The 24,861-nt window shown below is 34.4% G+C and overlaps 2 protein-coding genes across 5 annotated transcripts; one reads left to right on the top strand and one right to left on the bottom strand.

The window, feature by feature from the left end:
* Positions 1–2,934: 2,934 nt before the first annotated feature.
* Positions 2,935–17,904, top strand: LOC106674269 (UPF0764 protein C16orf89 homolog). The gene is made up of 6 exons (XM_014406897.2): positions 2,935–3,119; positions 8,507–8,629; positions 16,678–16,931; positions 17,131–17,260; positions 17,501–17,618; positions 17,683–17,904. Exons 1-6 carry the CDS (start codon positions 2,951–2,953, stop codon positions 17,771–17,773), a joined length of 885 nt encoding a protein of 294 aa, XP_014262383.1. The 5' UTR covers positions 2,935–2,950; the 3' UTR covers positions 17,774–17,904.
* Positions 17,760–23,650, bottom strand: LOC106674283. Of its 4 annotated transcripts, none has more exons than XM_014406925.1 (7): positions 23,544–23,650; positions 20,780–20,866; positions 18,595–18,673; positions 18,418–18,506; positions 18,226–18,352; positions 17,942–18,046; positions 17,760–17,836 (listed from the first exon to the last, which is right to left on the bottom strand). In XM_014406925.1, exons 1-6 carry the CDS (start codon positions 23,583–23,585, stop codon positions 17,976–17,978), a joined length of 495 nt encoding a protein of 164 aa, XP_014262411.1. In that variant the 5' UTR covers positions 23,586–23,650; the 3' UTR covers positions 17,760–17,836; positions 17,942–17,975. The 4 variants fall into 4 exon arrangements, 2 of the variants coding, with proteins under 2 accessions (XP_014262411.1, XP_014262426.1); XM_014406940.1 differs by having other exon boundaries at positions 17,772–17,836; positions 17,946–18,046; XR_002909833.1 differs by lacking the exon at positions 17,760–17,836 and having other exon boundaries at positions 17,954–18,046; positions 18,595–18,687.
* Between the last annotated feature and the right edge of the window lie 1,211 nt (positions 23,651–24,861).

Below are 24,861 nucleotides of genomic sequence, written 5' to 3' on the forward strand. Positions count from 1 at the left end.
TGGCCTTCTCTATCTAGGGAGTACGCAGGAGAACAGGCTGATGTATTTCGGCCTGTTAGCCCTTTGCGTGCGGCATACGACCCGATGCACAATGCGGGCCGGACCATTCGGAGTGGACAAGCGGAGAGCGAGGTTGTCTCGGCCCTTAGGGGCTGGGGCGCCTCTACACCTCATCTTGAGAATCAAAACGTCCGATAAGGCCGAATAGGCTAGGGACGTTAAAGATCCTCTTGTCTTCTTGACAATGAGTTCTCGGGAACGAACTGCCCACAACTTAGGGAAGTAAGAGCCACTTTCTTGGGCAAGAAAAATCTGCTGAGGGAAGAAATTCTTTCATTTCTTACAGATTGATGTTTGACACGTGAATGAGATTGTGTGGTTATCAGATATAAGAGTCCTGATTTGTCTTCTTCTTATTATTATTACAAATCAACATTTAGTTGTAAGAAAAGTTTTGAGAGGACAAAAAATTGCAAGAGCAAAGCTAGATCGAAACGCAGGACCATTATGCGAATATTTTTTATTTCTATCTGTTCAATATAAATATAAATTGAGCAAATAGTACAATTATATACAAATATAACAGATCTGACAGACCATGAGGCTGAGGGGAGAGAAACCAGCAGTGCATTCTCTTTTATTTAGTTGGGAGGTTTAAGATAGGAGGTCACGAGACCATCGGTATTCTAAGGGTGTGAAATTGAGGAAAGAGTTTGGGCTCATGGAAAGTATGTTCGGATATCATTGACGAATGGTATTTTAAGCCTTTTTAGATCATGGTGAGATGGAAGGCACCATTGAGGATACGGCGGAGAACTTTGGATTGACAGTTGAATTCATTGGTTGTTGGACGATTTGGCCGAGCCCGAGTTCGAATCCGTAAGTTCAAATAGCTCTGATGAATGTTTTGCAAGCGGTTAAGTCCTCTATCTTGGGCTTAACTTAGCAGACCAGCAGACCCACGTACAAGAATAAAAAGGGTTAACTTAACTACCCAGACACTAATGGGACCAAAATCAACATACATATCAAAATATTAATCCTATTAGTGTCTGAGTATTCTGTCATGTAAGTCTGTTAAGTGAGGCCCAAGGTAGGTGGGCAGGTTTGACGTTTGCTCATAACTTGTTGGCTCTTTTGTTCGTTTAACCCGATTCACTCCCAAAATCGGTGCCGATTCTCACTTTAAACCGTCGGCCCGAGGGGAAGGACTAGATATTTTTATATGTATGTTGATTTTGGTCTCATTACTGTCTGAGTAGTTGAGTTCAGAGCCTTTTAATCTTGTATATGGGTTCCATGTAACTCTGCTAAGTGAAGCCCAAGGTGACTTGGTTTGTAGGTGGTATTCTTCTTGTTTATGGGCACTGGTGAGCAGGTTTGACGTTTCCGCATACTTGTTTTGTTCGTTTGACCTGATCTACCAACAAAGCACCGATTCGCACTTTAAGCCATCGATCCGAGAGGCAGGACTTCAGATGAGGTAGTAGCTGTTGGGAGGTTACTTCTTAACTTGTAAAGGAGGCCGGGGTACCACTCTCGGTCGAATGCTTCCGTAACATCCAGAAATAAGGCTGAACAGTATTGCTTGTTTTCTAAAGCCGAGGATACCCTGACGACTACTCTGAAGTACTGCTAGAAGGGAGAGGTCCAAATTGATGGTTAGGAATTAAGATTTGGTTAAGAATATGAAAATTAGTCTTTTAAGACGTTGCAAATGTAAAGCCCCAACGTTCATGCAATAACTTTACTAACTATGGTAAATAATTTACAGGCATTTAAAACACATTTACAGAAATTTTAAGATTATGTTTTCGATTTGCAAGTTTTTGTTAATAGACGGTAAAATATAACCGATCCCGAATCAATATTTCATTCCTGAGACATCTGCTACAACTCATTATCCTTCATAGGACGCGCTTTTGGCTTTACGCCATAAAAGGAACTCATTCCGATATTTCTATTCACCCTTTTATTTAATTTTGGGCTAGGCTGATGAGTTGTCCGCACAATGTTGTTCTTAACCTTTCAAATCTCACAAAATGCAAAAAAATGCATCTCCCTTTTTTCGAATTCGTGTTTTGACGTTATTAATTTTTTTTGTATTATTGCTCTGTTACTTATTTTAATATAAATGAGGCTAAAGAAACCTGTAACTTTTATTTCGTCAGTTTTCCAAGGTTTTTCTCCCTTAACTCACCCGAATCAAGTTAATAGCAACTTTATAACTTTATTACTTTTGTTAGTTCTTTTCATGACTATTACATTAAAGTTTAGATTCAGATTCACATAATCACAGTCAGATTGATATTACCTTCGTTATTAAATTAAATATAAACAAATTTATTTTATTTTGTTCCGTTTTGCCAACAGGGGAAAACTAATGGATATTGAACAAATAAACATAATTGATTCAATGATAATTAGCAGAGACAAACGGGGTAGCTCGGTTTATATACTAAACACCGGGGGAAGGATTAATGTTACTTTTTGTGCGTCCGTTTTCCAATATTTATGTTTGTTTGGATCCATTCAACCGACGATAAAAGATAATTGAAATATACAGCATAGGGATGGATTTTAGGCCTGTATGGAATAAACCGACTCAATTTTTGCAAATTTAATTTAAAAAATGTGTTTAAACATGGACATTATCAAACGAATACTTATATCGATATCTTTTTGAACGTTGCAGGAATGTTTCTTCCTTTCCGGAGTGTGAAAGACAAATTGCCTTCTAAATTTAGCCTGTACATTGTTTCGCCAAAAAAAGGAAGTTCGACAGTGAAATTAGATTAGGTAGGGATGAATGGTAATCCCGAAAGTAAATTTTGGAAATGACTCTGAGGAGGGTTAAATAAAGGGTCGAACACCGTGGATGAAGATCTATAAGGTTATATCCGCGACAAAGGGCTGACGAGAGGGGGAAAGCGAACCGGCAGTTTCAGAGATGCGCTCTTCACGTTTGTTTCTTGTACCTCTTCTCTTTATATTTTTTCGCACATCCAGGTCAAACGTTTACAATGTTTTGGACTCCTTGCATTCCATGCTTAACTATTATAGCACTCATCCCGATACGGTGGATCACAATCTGATTTTTGGAGTGCTCATTGTAAAAGGTAACTTGCATGTCACAAATTCCTGCAAGACCAACTTGTTCAGGACTATACGAAAATTTTAAAATATTTAAATTTGGACTATACATATACAAATATTGCTCAAATATCAATTTTAAAACATTTTATAAATTTTGACTCATTCCCATATTTACACATTTTACCTGACAACAAGAGTACATTAAAATTTTATTATTGTTTGATTTGTTTTAACTAAATTCGCAGAATAAATTGCCCAGGATCACGTCAGTTTACATATTTCATCAATATGTTAAATTTTCTAATTAGAAATTAATTATTTAAAAATTAACATTGAATAAACCTTGTTATCTTCATAGATTCAAGTCGTTTTTAGCAAGAATATTAATTTTTTAAAAGAAATTTACTGAATAACATAAAGTCTATTTTATTCTAAATAAATTGCGTTCTCTGGTTTTGTTTATCAAGACGTCTATTGTTAAAAAAAAAATTATATGGAAGAACAATCTCATTTCCCAGTGTAACTTAACTTTTAATGAAGGTTTAATTCTTCTCCACGATGTTAAAAGACTCCTCCTTCAGTTCTAGAAAAAAGTTTTTTAATTCTAAGTTTCAATATTTACACAAGGCTTTTCATTATTCAGTTTCCTAGTAGGCTTTGAATAGGCGATTGTTATGTAATGTTTTAATATTTTATTAACCCTTAAATTATTCATAGAGAGTATCCTACGGTCTGTTTCATCAGGGGTGGCGATTCTTAATTCCAATTAACTTGCGAAACATTCCTTTTACTCTTTCAAATCACCGATGCCGTTTGTACGGAAACACTCAGGGAAATTGTCTTATTTTAAACTTACAATTAGTCTTTTGTAGCGATTTTCCTCCAATTAATAGTCAGTCCTGTGCGATTAAATAGGGAACATGTTAACTTCTTATTTCTCTTAAACGAAGAAAATTATCTACATTCTTTATACGTCTTATTATATCTCTATAATAAATTCCAAACAAACTAGATATTACACGAAATAATACAACTATTATTTAAGATGTAGGCATTTGTTAAAACAATTCTTTTCGGTTCTTTATAGCAGATAAATACAATCGTGATAACAGGATATTGTGTGTGTGTGTGTGTGTTAGAGAGAGAGAAAGAGAGAGAGAGAGAGAGAGAGAGAGAGAGAGAGAGAGAGCGAGCAAGAACCTTACGAAAGAATACATCATAAATAGATTAGATAGATAAATAGATAGATATACTAATAGATAGATAGAAGAATAGATAGATATATATAGGTAGATAGAAGAATATATGATATATAAATAGATAGATATGTAGATAGATAAATAGATAGATAGAAGAATAGATAGATAGGTAGATAGAAGAATAGATAGATAGATATATAAATAGATAGATAGATAGAAGAATCGATAGATNAGAGAGAGAGAGAGAGAGAGAGAGAGAGAGAGTGAGAGAGAGGAAACTAGTGTGTTCCTGTATGTTTTTGTGTGCTTAAACTAAATAAAAGAAGCATAAATCCGCAATTACAAAATGTTGGTCATTGCCAATGTGGATGTGATAGGTAAGCGTCAATTCGTCTTTGATTAATATCGCCTCTGCACCTTTTAAATAGCAGTAATATTTTACAATTTAACAAATAAAAACAATATTCGGTGTTTATATTAGCACCGTGATGTGACACTGCGCTTGTACACAATGCAAATTTTATATTTGAAAAGATTTTTAAATGGCCAAATATTTTCTGTACTGGGTTTTTCACTAAATGAACACTTAGTTGAATTATATTTTCAAATGTGTTTTATTTAAATTAAAAAAAAAAAAAAAGCTTCAAATCAGGCCAAACTGTCGGTTGATCTTAGTTGACATTGTTTATATTTATGACATTTTTCTTTTTCATATAATTACAACCCCTATCTATCCACACATTTCAATAGTTAACAATTTGTTGGATCCGTGAGGTCAAGAATGAAGCAGTTTAGAAAAACACTTTTTCCATTGTTTTGTGCCGACGTTTTGTCCTTTATTGGGGTCATCTTCAAGGATTGCAAAACATACGTTGATAGGAAAAATACAATACAGATGTAAATATAAACTTAAACCGAATATTTCATACTCCTCAGGATTCCAACAAATTATCAAAAAACCGATCACTAAAAAGCCCACATTTCAATAGAAAACATTGGCTGAGGTTTTAACCATTTTTGTGTCGTTTCAAAATAAAAATAAATATTACCGCTTTGCAGCCTACGAGAAAAATGAAAAAATTTCATCACTTCATCCACTTTTGTTTCTGTCTCTCAAGATATCTGTAAATTATTATATTCTATCTAATAGGGTGAAATCGTCGACTGACTGATTATACGATTCTAATTCTAATTTTTCCTTTTAGTAATGCTAATCCATGGGTCCTCCATCGCCTTCAGTGATAAATAATAAAGCTAGCATATCAGTGATGAAGTCATGAACGTAAAAAAAACTCAACTTATTTTCTGAATTTTCGGCTGTATTTGACGCCTTTCTCAGGACTTTATTTAATTAAGAGCAATTTTTTATTACAGTTACACTTATAAAATTATAATGATTTGTGTGGTGTTTAGTGACCGTTATTTGATTATAATTTGGAGGCCGTGCGATGCGGTCGGAAAAACATTTTCTTTATCGTGCCAACGTTTCGATCTTTATTGAGATCATCTTCAGGGCTCAAAGTGTTTGTTTTTCTGAGATGTGTCCTTCTTGTCTGCCGTGTTGAGTCACAAGTTGAGAGTTGATTTGTTGCAAAATGACAGAAAGGAGGGAAAATTCAAAAGGTGGGGTTGAGTTGGGAAGTTAGGGTCCGAGTGGATCGAAGTCACGATAGCTCAAGTGGTAGAGCAGCGGCGTATTTAGCCGAAGGTCCTGGGTTCGAATCCCACTCGTGACACTGACTTTTTTATCTCAACCAATACCTTACATAAAAATTAATTAATTGAAAAAAGATTATGTTTAACATTTTTTGCTTGTACTAGCATTTAGCGAATTATGTTATAACCTCGCTTTAATCCTTATCACTTTATTATCTCTTCATTATTATTTTTTCTTTTTCTCTTAACAACGTCCTCCGGCAGACGGATTCTGACCCATGTCTGTACTAGGCTTTGTAAATAATCATACTGCTGTATTCGTAGGGAAAAAAAATTATGATTAGCCCGGACATGTGGTCTTAATTGTAGTGACCGGACAATTAATTATTTTCTCCCTTCGGGAATATTTCATCCAAGCAGCCATCTTAACAATATAAGATCCTGAAAGAAGTATCGGATTAACCCAAATCGAAGAAGTCTATTCGATATAAAAATATTGCCAACGACACTTTTTATTGTTTCGGCGTCTTTTTGCCCTAAAACTCCCATCCGCAACTTGTTCGCAATCCTTCCTTCAACGAGCAACCTCCTGCCCGATAGCCCCGGACAGCCCGAAAACAGGCGAAGAATGGAAGTGTTTAAGCATTGTTCATTCACAGATGTCTGGACTCAGTTTGGCACCATCGCCTACGTCCATACTAATTAGGGAAACAAAGGTGGAACCCCTGCCAACATGGTCCAACAACGTTCTTGGAATTCAATCCGAACTACGCCTACGCAGCAATATCAAAAAATCAAACCTTTTTCTTAACATGTTTTCATTGATGAGGACGGCACATTTAATTCCTTGTCATTACCTAAAACCTAATTTTAATACTGACATATTTATTTATCGATATGAGTTCAACTGTATAAATCTTTAAATTTATACGCGATTGGATTTAAAACATAATTTTAATAATTGTACAACTTTTCTAGAAGCGTTGTACTTCATATACAATTAACAGTTTCAAAAGGAAAAATTGTGTATATAGTGAGTCAGAAGACAGAAATGAAAGTTATAAACAGATCAGCTTAAACTATTTTTCAGACGTCTCCTTTAAGAAAAAATAGGCTGTAGTTGGCAATTTGTACAACACTTAAAAACTGGATAAACAAATTCGATATAAAGTTGAACAAATCAGCTCAACACCTACTACCCTAAAACTTATCTTGTTTTCAAATTGCAACAATAATTGAAAATTAAAATTGTGCGAATGATAAACAGAAGAAACAAAAATGCTGACCGATAAATGCGCGTCGTTGCAAATGAAGATTAAGCCTCTTAATTATTTTCTAACTTTCCTTTGTGAAGAGACAACGACGATTAATTTACTCTAATGAACTAAATCTAAGGCATTGGCCGCAATTCTTTACCCAGGCTTAAAAAACGCGTCGGGCGTTTGGCCTCGTTTGAACCTTAATTTATTTACCAGGTTGTAATTTCTTGATAGTTGTTATTTGGCATTTCTAGTCGCTTAACAGTTAAGAGTAAAAAATTGAAATCCTCATTTTTTTTTAATTGAGCTTTAGATATTCCTATCAGTGAGTAAAGAAAACGCAATTTGGACCGAGGATAGGGTTAGGTTTATAGAGTTTATCATAGAACTACACTAAATAATTATATCGATAGACGCTTCTATAATAAACATTAATTAATTAATCTTTAAATAAGATATTGGTTGAGATAAAAAAGTCAGTGTCACGAGCGGGATTCGAACCCACGACCTTAGGCTAAATACGCCGCTGCTCTACCATTGATCTATCCTGACTTCGATCCACTCGGACACCAACTTCCCAATGAACTTGAAAAATGCCAAAAAGGAGGGAAAATTTAAAAGGTGGGGCTGAGAAGGGAAGTTGGTAGGCAAGAGTAGCGGCGTATTTAGCCGACGGTCGTGAGTTCGAATCTCGCTCGTGACACTGACTTTTTTATCTCAACCAGTACTTTACTTAAAGATTATTTAATTGAAAAGAATTTATTTGGTCAATCGGACCACGAAACCTAATGGATTAAATAAACATTAATTTCACTAGTTTCGTGGTCCGCTTGACCAATTAATATCTTAAATTAATTAAAATTTTCAGTTGAGATAAAAAGTCAATGGCACGAGCGGGATTCGAACCCACGATCTTCGGCTTGATACGCCGCTGCTCAACCACTTGAGCTATCGTGACCTCGACCCACTCGGACACCAACCTTCCATCTCAACCACACCTTTTGAATTTTCCCTCCTTTTTTGCCATTTTTCCGCCGAGAATCCAATCCGATTACACGACATTTGAAAAATGGCAAAAAGGAGGGAAAATTCAAAAGGTGTGGTTGAGCTGGGAGGTTGGTGTCCGAGTGGATCGAGGTCACGATAGCTCAAGTGGTAGAGCAGCGGCGTATCAAGCCGAAGATCATGGGTTCGAATCCCGCTCGTGCTATTGACTTTTTTATCTCAACTGAAAACCTTAATTAATTGTAAGATAAACGTTAATGTTCAATAAGTATTTTTCGATCTTTGTTCCAGGTGAAATTGGTGCTTTAAAAACCTACGATGACGAAGAGATTAAAAGCCAAATCGTGTCAATCTTGGAATTGTGTGATAAACTTTTGGAAAAACACCCATTCGACTGGTCTGTCACGAAATATGGTAAATAAAAATATACAAAACTAAACTGTTTTCCTAAATTCAAACAATTTCATTAAAAATGTGTAGGGAAGGAGCAATCTTCTAACCAGAATATTTTCTAATTAGAACTAAATGGTACATTTATACACTCAGAGTCAAAAAACCGGACACTTATTTATTTGTTTATTTTTCTTAACAGCTAAGTATAAAGATTAATGGTTGACTTAAAACGTAAACAAAATATTAATAACTTGTTGTTTACTTTTATAGAGTGCTACTAATTCTTTTACACCCTTTATTTTAAAAATAACGAAAATCAGTTCCATTTCATCCTTTCCCGAGCGAACTTGTCGAGTGAGTTTTTAAATTGTTTTCTTTGACAATAAATTTGAGTAAACACATTTTCTTAAGAGCAGGGTTTTAAGTCGAGAAGTTCTCGCGTCTTTTACATAGCCCAGGTCATCGATGTGCCGCGCTCTACCATTCGCGATGGTCTAGCAGTTTAGGGCAACCGGAAGTCTCGATCGAAAAGAAGGTATGGCCGACCGGGATGTACGACGACTAGGGACGATCATATTATAGCTCTTACCGCACTGTGGGACGGTTATTTAACTTGGTAGTCTCCAAACGGTTCGTAATGTAAGGGTGAGCACGAAAACAGTCATCAGAAGTCTCTAGACGTTCTGCATCAAATTTTCTACTACTGGAGAGGCATCGAGTAGATAGGCGACTATTTGAAATGTTGGACACTTGATCGGGGTCACAGATGAATGCCGTTTGGTTTGTGATAATCAGATGACATGGATCGTGAAGTCGTAGAGACGCTTTGCTACAAGAGCCATGCGTGAATCATTAGTCATTTATACGGGGTGGAATCAACTGATTATCTATACAGAACGGATCTTCGGCTGCACTAAGTCGTGGGTGTGCGGCGCGCTACCATACACAATGGTCTACTGTGGTTTGGCGATGGAAAAGAAGATAATGATCGACCGCGATGTACGACGACCAGAGCCGATCGTACCGACTTTCGTGAAAGGTGATCAACTCCAAACGGTCCTTAATGTAAGGGTGATCTTCGGCTGCACTAAGGTTCATTGAGGTAGTGCTTTTGGAAGCTGTGGTCCCATTCTATCCATTTATTGAGGATAACTTAAAGGTTATGCTCAAGATGAAAAATGTTGAAGGTTCGTTTAATGCTTTAATTTTATAAACACTTTATAATTGGATTAAACTACGTCTATATATAAAGTGGAAGGTTTATGGGCCGACAAACAGCTGAGGTCATCGCCGGCCCTCCGCGTTTATTCCTTCTTTTTCCTGTCTTTCTCGCGTATTTTGTATTGAACTGCAGCCATTTGAGCATCTCGATCTGGTTACTGACTCTCTGCTTTTACTTGTATATTACGTCGTTATTTTAAAAAGCTAGCCTCTTGTTAGTACCTCAGGTTGTCAATTTAAGAATAGATACACAACATACAATACATAGTATATATATCGCCACAAACATAGAAGTCTGGTCACATTCATTCCCTAAAGAGTACTCGATATTCCTCGGGGCGGGGTAAATAACCCCTTCCTTTCACGCAAATAAATTACATTCATCCTAATGTATTAACATAAACACGATACAAACACGACACAAACACTTCAGACACAACACAAACACACATAAACTATAAACATTTGAAGATCCCTACAGCCCTGAGGTACCGGTACAGCGATTTGTGCCCGCTGCCGTGCCCCAAGACTACGCAAAGGTCCGATGATATTCCAAAATATTGCCTATAAACGTCGAGCTTTCTACAATTGAAAAGGTGCTCGACTGTTACTCTATCTTTGCATAATGGGCACCTTTGCGGTCGCTTTCCTAGAATTGTAAAGGTAAAGTGTAACGTCTACTCGTCTTCAATGAAATTTATCAAATTTGAAACTCTTAATGAAGACTTAAACTTTAGGAGGAATGTGTTATTGCATCAACCCATTATCTCTACATAACTGCCCCCTGCGATTCCGTTTTTTCCTTGTCGTCAAGTCATTACAGAATAAAATTGCGATGATAGCCCGTAGACTACAAATGGATTAAGTTGGGACAACTGATTGTGAGTTTTAAGCAACTGTGAGTATTTTTAGTAGCTATTATTTCCCTTTCATCAACCGGTGTCGTCGAATAAAATACAACAAAAAAAGAAACGAAAACTCATTTGGCAGTGATACAGCCATGGAATTTATTGGGCGAGCTACGGTTTAATGGAACCCTCTTATCTACGACGAGTGCTCTTCATTGTGTGTACAGATCATTTGAAAAGAAGCTACCCTATGATCCTCGATCATTTTCATCATGTTTAACTATAAATATCCTTGACATTTTTTTTGCATTGTATATTTGCTTAGGTGCAAAAAAAAGCTCTTGGTCGATTGATCTACATGCGGATGTGCTCATGACAGTTATTTATTCATTTTTGAACATATTTCTCTGTCTGCTTTATCTCTGTTACATTCCAGATTTGACGGCGGGTTTGTGTTGCGGTGGATAAATTTGGATGAATCCGTCTTACTGATGATGACGGGTCTGTCGTTTGACCGTATTGATATGTGCGTTAATCAGAATGTTATAGGGACGTTGTGGTTGTGTTGTACAATTTAAGATTGTTAGGATATTTCACACCACTTACTTCTTTGATAGTTTTTTCGATGTTGTAACAGGTTTAGCTTTATTAATTTATAAGCATCATCAGGCAGCCACAATGATCAATATATATATATATANTACACAATAAACATGAACAAATAATTATGTTAAATGATATTTGCACAATAAACATGTACAATTAATTATGTTAATTGATAATTACTCAATAAACATGAACAAATAATTATGTTAAATGAAAAATATACACAATAAACATGAAAAAATAATTATGTTAAATGATATTTACAAATAAATATGAACAAATAATTATGTTAATGCTCATTGTAGCTGCTTGAAGATGCATAAAATGTAATAATGCGAAACCGGTTGCAATATTCAAAAAACTGTATTAAAGAAGTGGTGTGAAACATTCTAACAACCCTAAATTGGTATCTACGTTTTAAATTGATCAACAATTCTAGCCGAGTAACTAATTTATCAATCTGTAATTATTTCGTACTAACTTTATATTCGTCAAGAATAGAAGTCAATGTCTCGTTTTCTTCAATTATTATTAACAATTTCCTCTCATCCGTTTACAAAATCTCATATAGGTTGAATTTTTGTTCGTTCACTCGAAATTGAAGGCTAATTTGATTGATGATACAATGCCAATTCTTTTGACAATTCTGACCGACAATTCATCGGCCACGAATTCGCCAGCCGTTAATTATTTCGGTCCAATCAGAACCAATCACGAGAATTATCATTCAGAATATTTTCAAATTGTTTAAAAATAACAGTCAATTTATGATTTTTCTCCAATTGTTTGAATCAGGTTCCTTTCTTACATGACAAAAATCGTTTCCTTGCCAATACAGTTTCTGTTGTTCGCTGATATAAGAATCTGGTTCAACCGAAATGACGAATTCTATTCACGGTATACCAATTTATTCTACAACCGGTAATTATTTCAGCTCAACCAGGACCGATTAAAAGCGCAATAATTTATTCACGTTTGTTAAAAATAATACGGTCTTCTTAAATAATTAGCAAATTTTTAATGGGTCCGACCACGTCCTGATGAATATTGAATAGTCTAGGGTTTTTATATTGTTTTTGTGTTTATGTTAATTTATTGGAACGAATTTAATTTATTAGCGTGAAAGTAAGGTTAACACCACTTTAAGGAATATCGAGTACTCGGAAGGATTGAATGTGTTCAGACTTTGTTTGTTGAGGTGTATTGTGTGTTGTACATTTTGGGTGTATTCTGTAGTTGACAACCTGAGGAAAAAACGAGAGACTAACATTTTAGATTTTCATATAAAATTTGTGAGTCAGTAGCAGATAGCTGCAGGCTGGAAAATACGCGTGAAAGAAAGAGAAGTAAAAACACTTAAAATAATCTTTAGTATTGGGTTGTCCGGAAAATAATGCAGGATTTTGGTATTAAACAAAAAAAAAGAAACTAGTTACTTTAAAGCAATGTTCTTTAATCAAAATAATTNGCTACAGAGGTAAACAAACAATATCATTTGGAAGAGGATTAATAAGTGTTGACATTCATACAAATGAGTAATCCTGTAAAAGTAAACAGAATATTTTATATAGATTTTTTTTAATGAAAACTTAAAATCCTGCATTATTTTCCGGACAACCCGATAGTAAAATTACGATTATTTTAAGTTATGATTATTAGTAATTTGGTAGAAAATTAGAGAAAGAAATCAGCGGGCAGGTAGGCACTTTTGTTTAGAAAGAAATGAGATCACCCAGTTTGTTTTTATTGGCAGATGGGAATACATTTCCCAATTTAAACTGTAGCGAGTGTATCTTATTTGACAGAATTAAAATTAGAAAACCCCAGCCCCATTATTATTAACTTCTCCGTAAGGAAAAATGTTTATTTTTGTATTCAAGCTCTTCTGGTAGCGAGAAGAACATTTCGGCCCTTATTAGTTCGACTGTACATCGCAGAAATGGAGAGTTTGCCAATTTGGACAAAAGTTATTCATATAAGGAAAAAGGTTTATTCTGGGCGTTCATTTTTGTCGCTGGTACATAACAAAAATAGTGTCTAACGCCCTAATGACCCTGGCGAGGGACAAAACCAATCTCCGTCTTGACCATAATTTTTTTTTTAACTTTATAGTTTTAAATTAAATTTAATAATGGAATAAAATCCTTGTTTGGAATGTTCAAAGAGGAGCGACAAAAATTTACACGAAAGAAGTTAAATTAAAGTTCTTGCAAGTAAACTAGGAACTCTTTTAGCTGGAAGTTAAAATAACTTAAAACTTTAAAAAGTACAGAATCTCCCTGGACGAAATTCGCGATTATGGATTTTTTTTATTTAGGAAACTTCTCAATATAGAAAGCACTTTAGACGACAAAAAATGCATAAACAATTTTCCATTTTGCTAAAACTTTTTTAAACATTAAATGTGCATGTTGAAAAAGTCAATATGTAAACGTTGTAACAGTTTTGTAATTTACGTATACTTTTTTTGTTTCTTTTTGCTCTTTTGTTGAAGCCGAGATTTCCTCAGTTTACGAGACCGGCTTTGGTTAAAGATAATCCCGCTTTTACTGCTCGTCCCTATTTTCTTCATGGCCTATAGGTCTATAACGTCGGAATTGTAAAAAGTAATTGATTGTAAAACAGGATACAAAACAATAAAACGGTATTTCTGCAAATTGTCTTTTTCGCATTCCCTTTGAAATGTACGAAGGTTGTGCAATGGTGGACCACAACCTCCACCCGCGAACTTTACAACCCCTTAGGCAAGCTCAAAAATACTCTGGCAGTGTTTTTCTTCCGTACGTGAATAAATAATATATTCGCACCTTTGTACACTTTTGAGGTAATAAATTAATTCACCTGGAAAATATGTACGCTATGTACACTTACAAATCTAAAGGGCCCGTTAGAATCGATTTGTAATTTCTTCATGGTGATCGACATTCCTTGGACCTGATGAAGTCGCTTTTTCTCGTATTTATCCAAAAATTTCAATAAAAATTACTTACAATTTTATGTCGTTTAGATTTCAATTTGTCCATAATTTCATTTAACTTACTGAAAATGTTCTTCCAAGCACGTATAACGTAACCAATCATGATTAAATAGTTGAGTTTAAATGTTGGTTTAATAATATTAATCCATGCGACGGTGGCCGCAACGGTTTAGGCGTTGACACGGCGCTCATCACTGTAAGGTGAAGGTCCCGGGTTCGAATCCAGCGGCCCTGCATTCGAACCCGACATACTTATAAACGGGCTTTTTTTTTTCAAAAACACCGGCACTCTGAGGATTTATATGACCTCTGCTGTTGCGAACCCTCGTAAAAAATTAAATAAAATAAAAAAATTTACCCATGTTGATATAACCAAAACAGTAATTTGATTTAATAGGATTTTACTTAAAAAAATAAAAACTCTTCAATATCGGATTAAATCAGTTAAATTCTAGGAAGTTCTGCGAGGGCTCCAATTTCAGGGTTTTGTGGATGATCCTCTAGAAGTTATAGAGATATGTGTAAGCAAGCCTCTATGGAGGGGAAAAAAACATACTTCACTTAGCATACTTTTCGTTGTTTTATGGGAGCCCTCTCCTATACTGGGTGTCCCAGTTCCTTCTGACGAAACTCAGGGAAATGATTCTACTCTTCGTTGGAGAAAAAAATGCCCAGGAGAAAATTTTCGGAAAGTTCTCTATTTTGAAGATATTCGTCAATTTAGGTTTTTTCAACTTTTCACTATCTTACCACATAAAAACGCATACAACTTCCAAAATGTTGAGACTTCAACAAATCCGATTACATCATTTGAAAGAACGCTAAATTTGCTGTAAGATACTTCTTTGCAATAATCTGAATCACATAAAATGCTAGCCAATATCAGTTGGAACATGTCAAAATTTAAAATTTTGGTCATGATTGCACGTTCTACTGAGGTTACAAAAAAATACCTACAACTTGTCAAATTTTACAAAAACTTCTTCATCTAATATGCTTTACATTGATATATCCAGGTTTTTAAATAACGTTCTAGTAGATTGAAAAATAACAATTGAATGTTCGAAAACGTGAGCTAAGATAAATTTGAAGGGGGTAGAAATAAATCAATTAAAACTCGCTTTGTAAAATAAAAATGATCTAAAATCTCACAAAAACCATACCAGAAAGCTTCCTACAATAAAATGCAATGGTTCTTCTTGTAGCAAGCACCTAACAACAAAGGTGGAACTTTTCAGAGGAAATGCTCAAAGTGTTTTCCCTCTTCTTGAATGCATATCCGAATTTCTACCTCCCCCCCTTTCAAATTTACCTTAGTTCACGTTTTCGAACATTCAATTGTTATTTTTCAACTCTACTAGAACGTTATTTAAAAATCTGGATATATCAACGTAAAGCATATTAGATGAAGTTTTTGTAAAATTTGACATGTTGTAGGTATTTTTTTGTAACCTCAGTAGAGCGAGCAATCATGACCAAAATTTTAAATTTTGTAATTTTGACATGTTTCAACTAATATTGGCTAACATTTTATGTCATTCAGATTATTGCAAAGAAGTATCTTACAGCAAATTTAGCGTTCTTTCAAATGATGTAATTGGATTTGTTGCAGTCTCAACATTTTGGAAGTTGTAAGCGTTTTTATGTGGTAAGGTAGTGAAAAGTTGAAAAAACCTAAATTGACGAATAACTTCAAAATAGAGAACTTTCCGAAAATTTTCTCCTGAGAATTTTTTGCTCCAAACGAAGAATAGAATCGATTCCCTGAGTTTCGTGAGAAGGAACTGGGTCACCCAGTATATATATTATAATATTATTGCATAAAAAAAAAATATTTAAAATATATTTGCGGACTATCACAGTCTAAAATTACTAATAACTTTAATTTTTTTCTTCATAAGTAACCTGAAAAATACAGTTTTGTGCAAAGTAAAAAGGAAATATTTCTTTACATTCTACGCATACGTTGTATAGAATTGACATATTTGTGTATGCCTTTTTTTGTACATATTTTCAGTCATGTGCTTATGAGATTATATAAGAAATACAATAAACAAGGTGTTACTTGAGAACTTGACTAATCTGTGTTCATAAGAGAAATTTACATCCATGTCTCGATACATACATACATAGCTACGTTTAATAAATTTATGTACCTGATACGGGTCTTTTATCAGATTTGATTGTGTTAAGAAGAATGCAGTTGTTTGAAAAATTTAAAACATCTTTTGTTGATGTGTTAAGTGCGGATCGGCCTGTCAGATGCATTTCGGTTCAATAAAACATTAAAAATTTGAACCACCTCGAAGAAAATTATTGAATTAAAAATATCAGTCGATTGTGAAAGAAATTGTTACGCGTTAAACAAACTGTTTGTACAAAAAGTATCGTAATCTTCCAAACCTTTTTTTTTCTAGCTTCATTTTTCATGGATAAACTATCTGAAGGGAAAGATACAGAAAACCACTTGTTAAAAACATCTGCCATAGATTATTCTGTGAACGAGTACTTAGAATATGGCTCTCCCTCTCGTAGTGACTCTGACATGTGTCTCCTCGGGATGCTGATAGATGGTGAATTTAAGACTGAATGTGAAACTATAGAAAAAGATCCAAATGCTAAAGGTTATACTCTTATTCATCAAGCAATCTACTTTACCCTCAAGTCTTACGTAAGCATATAAGGTATTTTTAATTTATTCGTAAAACTTTTACACTTCTTTTATATAGAGAGAAACTTTATGATTGATTTGATGGTGGTGAAAGGTTGTTTGTAATTTTTTATTGCCAGTAGTTTTTTGTTTTATACCCATTGTCATTTATATTACTCTCCTGTATATTTCTAATTCTAAAATTGTTCATATTTTTCAGTTGGATGAAAAAGAAATTCAGAGTTCAAGAGAAATAGTTCACAGTTTATGTGAAAGGATTTTGACGGAAAACAGACAAATAATGAAAAATGGTTTTCCCCTCAAACTTCAAGATTTGTTTGTTGAACAGGGTATAAAAAAATATTAACTTCTTACAAAAATTACAATTGTTATTTTAAAGTTGACTTTTCTACTTTTTTCTACTTCGAATAGAGCAACAATTTACTGGAAAACACATAAAATGTTAGAAGTATGCGTAATTCAACTGCAGACAAAAATCACTTTAATATTGCTACTTAAAATAAATATTTAAATAATATTTAATTGCTAATTAAGATGAACTATCACTAGAATTTTTTTTTTTTTTATAGTGGCTGTATGTGGACTGAATCAGTACCGAGAATTTCTGACAGACAGCACGCTTCGAATGATTCTTTCCTTGCAAACATCCAGAGGTTGCTTCGCCATGAGAGAAAAACAAAAACACTTGTATAATAATAATTTTATGATAGTATTAATTGAAAATTGTTTAATTGATGTAAAAAAATTTCAGGCAAGTGAACTGCCAAACGCACCTTTCTGCTGTTTGCTCTGCGGCGTTGTCCAATTTTTTACAGTATAAACTAAAGGCTGGAGCGACATAATGAAGTGAACACTAATCAGGCAGTTTCTATTCCTTTCTTTATATCTCTTTTTATTTTGTATCGCTACAATTTCATTTCAATGTGAAATGAGATCAGCATGATAAAATATACTAGTTGTGATTATCTTCAAATCCTTTTGGCTTAAATTTTATATAAACCTACTTTTACCTACTAGTCATTCTAAAGAAAATCAAGTTTGTATTTAAAAATCCCTTGACTGAAGCATGTGACGAAAGCTGCAAAAACACTGGAGAAAATTGAAAGCGGAAAACCCTAAAAAATTAATTATGCAATAAAATATATTATTCATTATACTAGAAATGCAAAATTGATTTTTTTTTAAATTAGGAATTTGAAACCATTTTGACTCTCTACTAAATCATTTTGCAGTAATTATAATGGAAAAATATGGTTTTGAAATTTCAACATTTTAATTAGATGTAAAAACTTACCACAATAAATGAGAGTTTTCCTCGTAAGTTTAGTCGATTTCGGAATGGATAAAAATGCGACCAATATTAAAAGCGTTATATTCACCATTTGTAGAAGGATGTATGGCAAAAGGAGAACTGGATGTTCCTGAAATTATTTAAAAATTTCTTCAAATCGTTATTAAACCCTATTAAAGTTTATCAGGTACCGACAATTTTTATTCCAATCGCGAGCGATGAATATATCGCCAAGTAAAGTCCACATGTTAAAAATCGAAAATATTTTTTTATAACTGGACAGACTGAAACAATATATTTATAGTTCGATAGTTGAATTTTTAACAGATAGATTTTTTTTTGTGTAGAAAGTATTCAAAGTAGTTGACTTACAATTAGGTTCAATTGGTTTCAAGTGTGAATAAATTTGACCACAATTAGTCAAACATACACAATCCCATAGTGTGGTAAGCTGTAATTAAAAAACTGAAAATATAATGATAATTTATAATTCACTTTTTAGTAGATTCTCTAACATCATAACCATCAATGTATTTTAAATATTAATAATACTAGTAAAATAAGTAGACTCTTGTTATTAAAAACAAGTATATATAATGAAAATACTTAGTATTGTGTGGCATTGTTTTTATTTAGTTCATTTATAATAATAATAATAAAGTCTTTATTAACAAAATAATGAATATGATAATATGTACATTTTATTCTTATCATAAGACATTACTCCATGGTACTGTGACTGTCGGAGGAGTTGCAATTTTTTTTTTATACATACTTATTAGTTTGAATAAATAATTAGTGATTGGAATACATAATTATATAGTACCAAGTACATTTGTATCATTATAAAGTGTTTATCGCCAATCCATCTGTTTTATTGGAATTTTACGAATTTTAAACGAAATTAAACTTGAAAAATTAAATCATATCTATAGAGCCATGCTCTTTTACAATAATGACATAACAAGTCCCAACATTTTCCATTAAGAATTTCTATAACTTCTTCATTCGAAAGATTACACTTCGCAAAAACCGATTTTTTGATTTCTGCCAAGATTGGGCATACACCCACAAAGTGAAAAATAGTTTACTCTTCTTTTCTATTATAGAGCAAGCATAGGTTTGATATCACTTTGAATGAGTATTTATTTAGATGGATTAACTCACATCTAGCTTTAAAAATCCAACTAATTTGATCAGTTCTTAAGACACAATTTATATATTTATTTACAGAATTCAGTTGCCTATATAAACTACATAAGTCAACTTTCTGTATATAATTAATTAAGGTTTTTAGTTGAGATGAAAAAAAGTTAATGGCACGAACGGGATTCGAACCCACGATTTTCGGCTAGATACGCCGCTGCTCTACCACTTGAGCTATCGTGACCTCGATCCACTCGGACATCAACTTCCTATCTCAACCCCACCTTATGAGTTTTCCCTCCTTTTTGCCATTTTTCTGTATATACTTGTTTTTTAAGGTTAGCCACACCTTCTAAAGGATTTTTTCTACTTTACAATCTGTGCTTATCAACTCTGTTACAGTTATTCCATATTCCGTTTCCAACTTTTTATATACAAATCCGATTACATGACATTTGAAAAATGGCAAAAAGAAGGGAAAACTCAAAAGGTGGGGTTGAGATGGGAAGTTAGTGCCCGAGTGGATCGAGGTCACGATAGCTCAAGTGGTCGAGTAGCGGCGTGTCTAGCCGAAGATCGTGGGTTCGAATCCCGCTTGTGCCATTGACTTTTTTATCTCAACTAAAAACCTTAATTGTAATATATTAATTGGTCAAGCGGACCACGAAATTATTGAATTTGTATATACTTCAAACCAATACACATTTTTAAGCTTAATTTGATTTACAAAGTAATTGGGGTACCGTTTTGATGGCAGAATGAGACATTTACGCAAATATTTTATATGTAGTTTTAAGGTATATACAAAAACTGGGAACAACTCTAGCATGTCTGGGCTCCATAACAAAGTGATGTTTTACAAATACTTTCGAACATAACCATTTTGGATTTAAAATATATTTTATTGACATTATGCCATGGAGAGAGCCAATGATAAATTTACACTTTGTCTTTTTTTACTCAAAATGTTTCTGGAAGGAATATTCAGTTCATTTTAAAATTGTTTTTATTTATTTTTTTGACCTTGTGTTTCCACATTAGCCATGGAAATAGACACAGAGGACAACAGTGGCATCCAGGGGCCACCGACCTGGCTGAAACCAACAAGCGGGGAGAGAGGGCAGACTTACCAATTTATTTCCTTTAACATTATTATTTGATTTTTCCGTTATGTAGTTCTTTTCGGAGGTGTAAACAAAAAGCATTTGTTTCAAGACAATCATGGAAAAGTCCAAATCTCCAAGACCCCTGGAGCTAAATGTGCTCTAGAAGCCTGACCTCCCTACACTCATGGCAGCAACTGAGCCGACCGCCCCCAGAACCCCAGTGTATTGTTCAGTATAAATAAAACTGTATGTAATTGCAAATGCATAAGAGAAAAGTTAACTACATTAAAATTACCATAACTCACCGTGCCAATAATACTTAAAGTAAGCACATATTCCATTGATCCAAATAGGCAAGGAGAACAAATCATGCATAAATCTTTATTGTAAGTCTGTAAAAAGAAAAAAATCAAAATATTTCACATAGGAAATGAAATGTGTTTTTCTTGGAGAGTGTGATAACGAAAAATATAATACAAAAGCCAATAAATATTTGCAATATTTAGGATTAAAAAAACAAAAAACAATTGAATCGAATAATCAGTACACATCAATTAAAGCATTTTTTTTAGTGAATGCATTTTTTAATAAGTAGAAAAAATGATTAATATTTTGTTAAATTTAATTTTGGTTTTATAAGTCAATACAACACAGATGTTGTGGACCACCCTGTGTATCCATGTCTTGATAAAATGTATAAATGGCATGAAAAAGGTATCCATGGCTTGACGAAGAGACAAAGTGCCAAAATAAGTGAAGTCTATCCTATTATCTATCGAGAGGGCTCTTTGTATCATACAGCTATATTGCCCACCGCTGGGTCTATCACCTTTTTCATACTACTATGACTGGGTATAACGACTTGAATAAAGTTATTCATGGCTTGACGAAGAGGCAAAGTCCCGAAATAAGTGAAGTCTATCCTATTATCTATCGAGAGGGCTCTTTGTATCATACAGCTATATTGCGCACTGCTGGGTCTATCACCCTACAGAGTTCTACCATGACAAGGTATAATGGCTTGAATAAAAGTATTCAGACTTGACAAAGAGAAGAAAATTTAATGATGTTATTTAATAATGATGATTTCAAAATTAAAAAAGCAAAAAGCTTCTGTCTCAAAGAAAAAAGCAAAGAATAAAATTATCAGCCACAAAACTGTAAAAAGCTGTATATGGCTTAGGTATAGTAACAGAAAGGCCAAGACAATCATAGGTGGTTCTACTATAAGTTGGTTTTGCGATCATGACAAAAGAAAGTGGTCTTCTGGGCAGGAAGAACCGCCTTTCGTGAGAGCTGAGACGAATGCCATTGGGACTTGTAGAAGCGTGTGTCACAATCATTGGTCTTTGACTGCTTTGAGTTGCGAAAAATAGACATACAGCGAAAGAGAGGCTAATGTGTGTAAGTGTGTGCATCGGAGCGCATTTTGGCCAGTTGTGATTAGTAATGAGGGGTACTTGCTTCGGCAAAATCGAGAAGCATTCCACATTTTGTCAGTGAATGCATCCAAAATCTCCAAAACCTGGGAAAACACAACAACTGATGATATCTTGGGTGCCAGGGCACAGGGGAATCTTGGGTAATGAGGAAGCAGACAAACTGGCCAGAGGATCTGCAAGACCGTACATAGGCCCTGAACCTATCCTTGGGATAACAAAAACAAACATAGAATCCTCCATTGCAGAATGGATCCAAGCAAAATAAAAAGAGAAGTGGATAAACTCTAGCGGTGCTAGACATAGTAAACTTATGATGAAACAACCCTCACCCAGATTGGTAAAAACATTGATGCAATTGGAGAGGGCAAAACGCAGAGGAGTGGTGGGACTACTAACCGGTCACTGGTATCTGAGAAAACATCTACACAACATGGGTATATACAGCGATAATCCCATCTGCAGATTATGTAATGAGGAGGAAACAGCCACTCATATCATCTTCTAATGTGAAGCAACAGCTCAATGGATGTTTAACCTAATGTACGGAAAAGACTTAGGGAATCAAATTGCAGCAACAACAGTCAATGACCTTCTAAGAAGAAGGATTGAGTCTATTGACTGAACTAAGGAACTAGGAAGGCACAATAAGCCAGAAGGCTGCAGTGCCTGGGGAATAAAAAACCCCGCTTCCTAGTACCCTTTCCACCATACCATACCACAATCATTGGTCTTCGACTGCTTTGAGTTGTCGTGAAAAATAGATATACTGCGAAAGAAAGGCACTCGTAAGTGTGTACATCAGAGCGCGTTTTGGCCAATTGTGATTAATAATGAGGGGTGAACGAGTGAGAGTCAAGTGTATTTATGGCTTAAAGGAAGGATAGATTCCTTCTCAGATCAGTACTGAATGTGGAGGATTCTTGTCCGAAGAAACGGGAAGAGACATCCTGACACCCACACTCAGTGCGCAGGGTATGTCTCGATGGGGTATGGTAGTTAGTCCAGCGTGGTTCCAAAACGCTGAAGGTACGTGATAAGATTTTTATTTAGTTTTAAACGTTTTTTATTACAAAGACACAGTTATACAACAACAGGTGACACACACCAGGAACACATCCAATAGACAATAGACAAAGAAAAGACTAACTCAAAAATGAACAAAGGCGTGCAGTGTTGCCAATCCACCTTCATCATATTGTGACAACAGAATTTACTTAACAGTACGCATGGCTTGATGAGGCATTGAAATTTAATTTTGACAGTATTTAGGACTCGTATGAAAATTACGGGAAAAAATATATCGCTAATGTAAATTCAAGTGTGTGCGTTTTGATAAATAATAAAGTTATTTGGTTGGAACATGCTGTTATTCATTTCTTACATTTTTCATGGATTATAGTGACAATAAACATCTGTTTATTTTTCTCAATATTTTGTTTGCATAATGCCCACCATTTTTTAATTTTTTAATATCAAGATAATTTCAATTGTATTCTCAGTTTTCTGCACACTCTTTTAAGTTATTTGTTGTTTAATTTTAAAAAATGCATAAATTTTTCCTTTTTGTGACTACAAAAAAAAGTTTTTTGTCTGTTTGAAAATTTTCCAGTCTGACAATGGTACTTACCCGGAAAAAAGTTCCAAACTGTTCGTGAAATGGGATTTTCATTTTTTTTTGTTAAGTAAATAAAATGCTACATTTGTTTGAAAACTAAACTACATTTAAACAGATGTTCAAGTAAAGCTAGTACTATAGTCATATTACATGACTCATTAAACATTGCTACATTATGGTACACGTATATGTATTTATGTATTTTCTCAGTTTGTTGTTTGGTGATGAACCTGTAGAGATCTTTTACTATTCTTATTTTTATTTCTAATAGACCAAAAAATCAACTAGGATTATCATAGCCTTTTACAGACCTATATTTACCTAGATAACTCATCCGAAGGAAACAAGATGAGGGCTACTAAAACCGGAAACATTCCCTGCCCTCCTGTGAACAAACACTTTTTAAAACTTTAACAGTACTGTTTTTGAGGATCTGCTCGTGCTGTCAATTAATCAGACTTTCCAAGATGCTCATTTTGGCCAGGCAAATGACCACACCACCACCCAACACTGGCTAAGTGTCAAGTGATCACCCCATGTCATCCCGTTTAGCGATGCACTACCAATTGTTCTTAACTTCTTAATTGATTCTGGCATTGAAGTTGCGGTTCCATATAGAGAGCGTTTAGGTATGCCATCCGAGTTCTGCTTGAGCACAGCAGTGAGTGTCTTGGTCCCTTGTTGCCATTCTCAAATGAAACAGGGTAGTTTTATTGTATATAATACTAATGGTTTTGTGTCCCTTGGATGTGTTGAGAGTGAATGTATTTATTAGCGTGAATATATAATGTGAAGGGTTGATGGCGGATTAAGTATCACATCGACCTTTAATTAGGTTAGTTATAATAGTATGTGTATAAGGTGATGGATCAAGACCTCTAAAACCCCAACTTAGTGAGTGGTATGTAAATATGAAATAATGTATTTATGAGCAAGAGTGTAAATAGGTTTGGTTGTAGGAACTGACATTGGGGGCTGAAATAACATAGCTGTTGAAAGGGCCCAGCCTTGGCACTTGAATAGATATGACTGAGGTATGACTCTGGGACTGCCAACACCTGGGGGAGGTGATTCTTGAGGCCTGTCATTAATTTATATGACAAACTTGCAATTGCCAGTGGAGTGTGAGAAGTGATAAGCTCAATTGCGTGAGTATGTGTGTACAGGAATGTGTAGACTTGAGCTTATATAAATCAGTAATCAGTATAGCAATGATTTTTTTTTATAAACTTGATCTATTTACACATGCATACACCTAAACTAAATTGGAGTTTTTCTGACTTCACCAAGCTGACAATTTACTTTTTGAGTTTAATAAAATAGAATCAAA

The sequence above is a fragment of the Cimex lectularius genome, unplaced genomic scaffold (assembly GCF_000648675.2).
Source record: "Cimex lectularius strain Harlan isolate CLEC.00 unplaced genomic scaffold, Clec_2.1 scaffold22, whole genome shotgun sequence".
In the NCBI taxonomy this organism is placed as follows: domain Eukaryota; kingdom Metazoa; phylum Arthropoda; class Insecta; order Hemiptera; family Cimicidae; genus Cimex; species Cimex lectularius.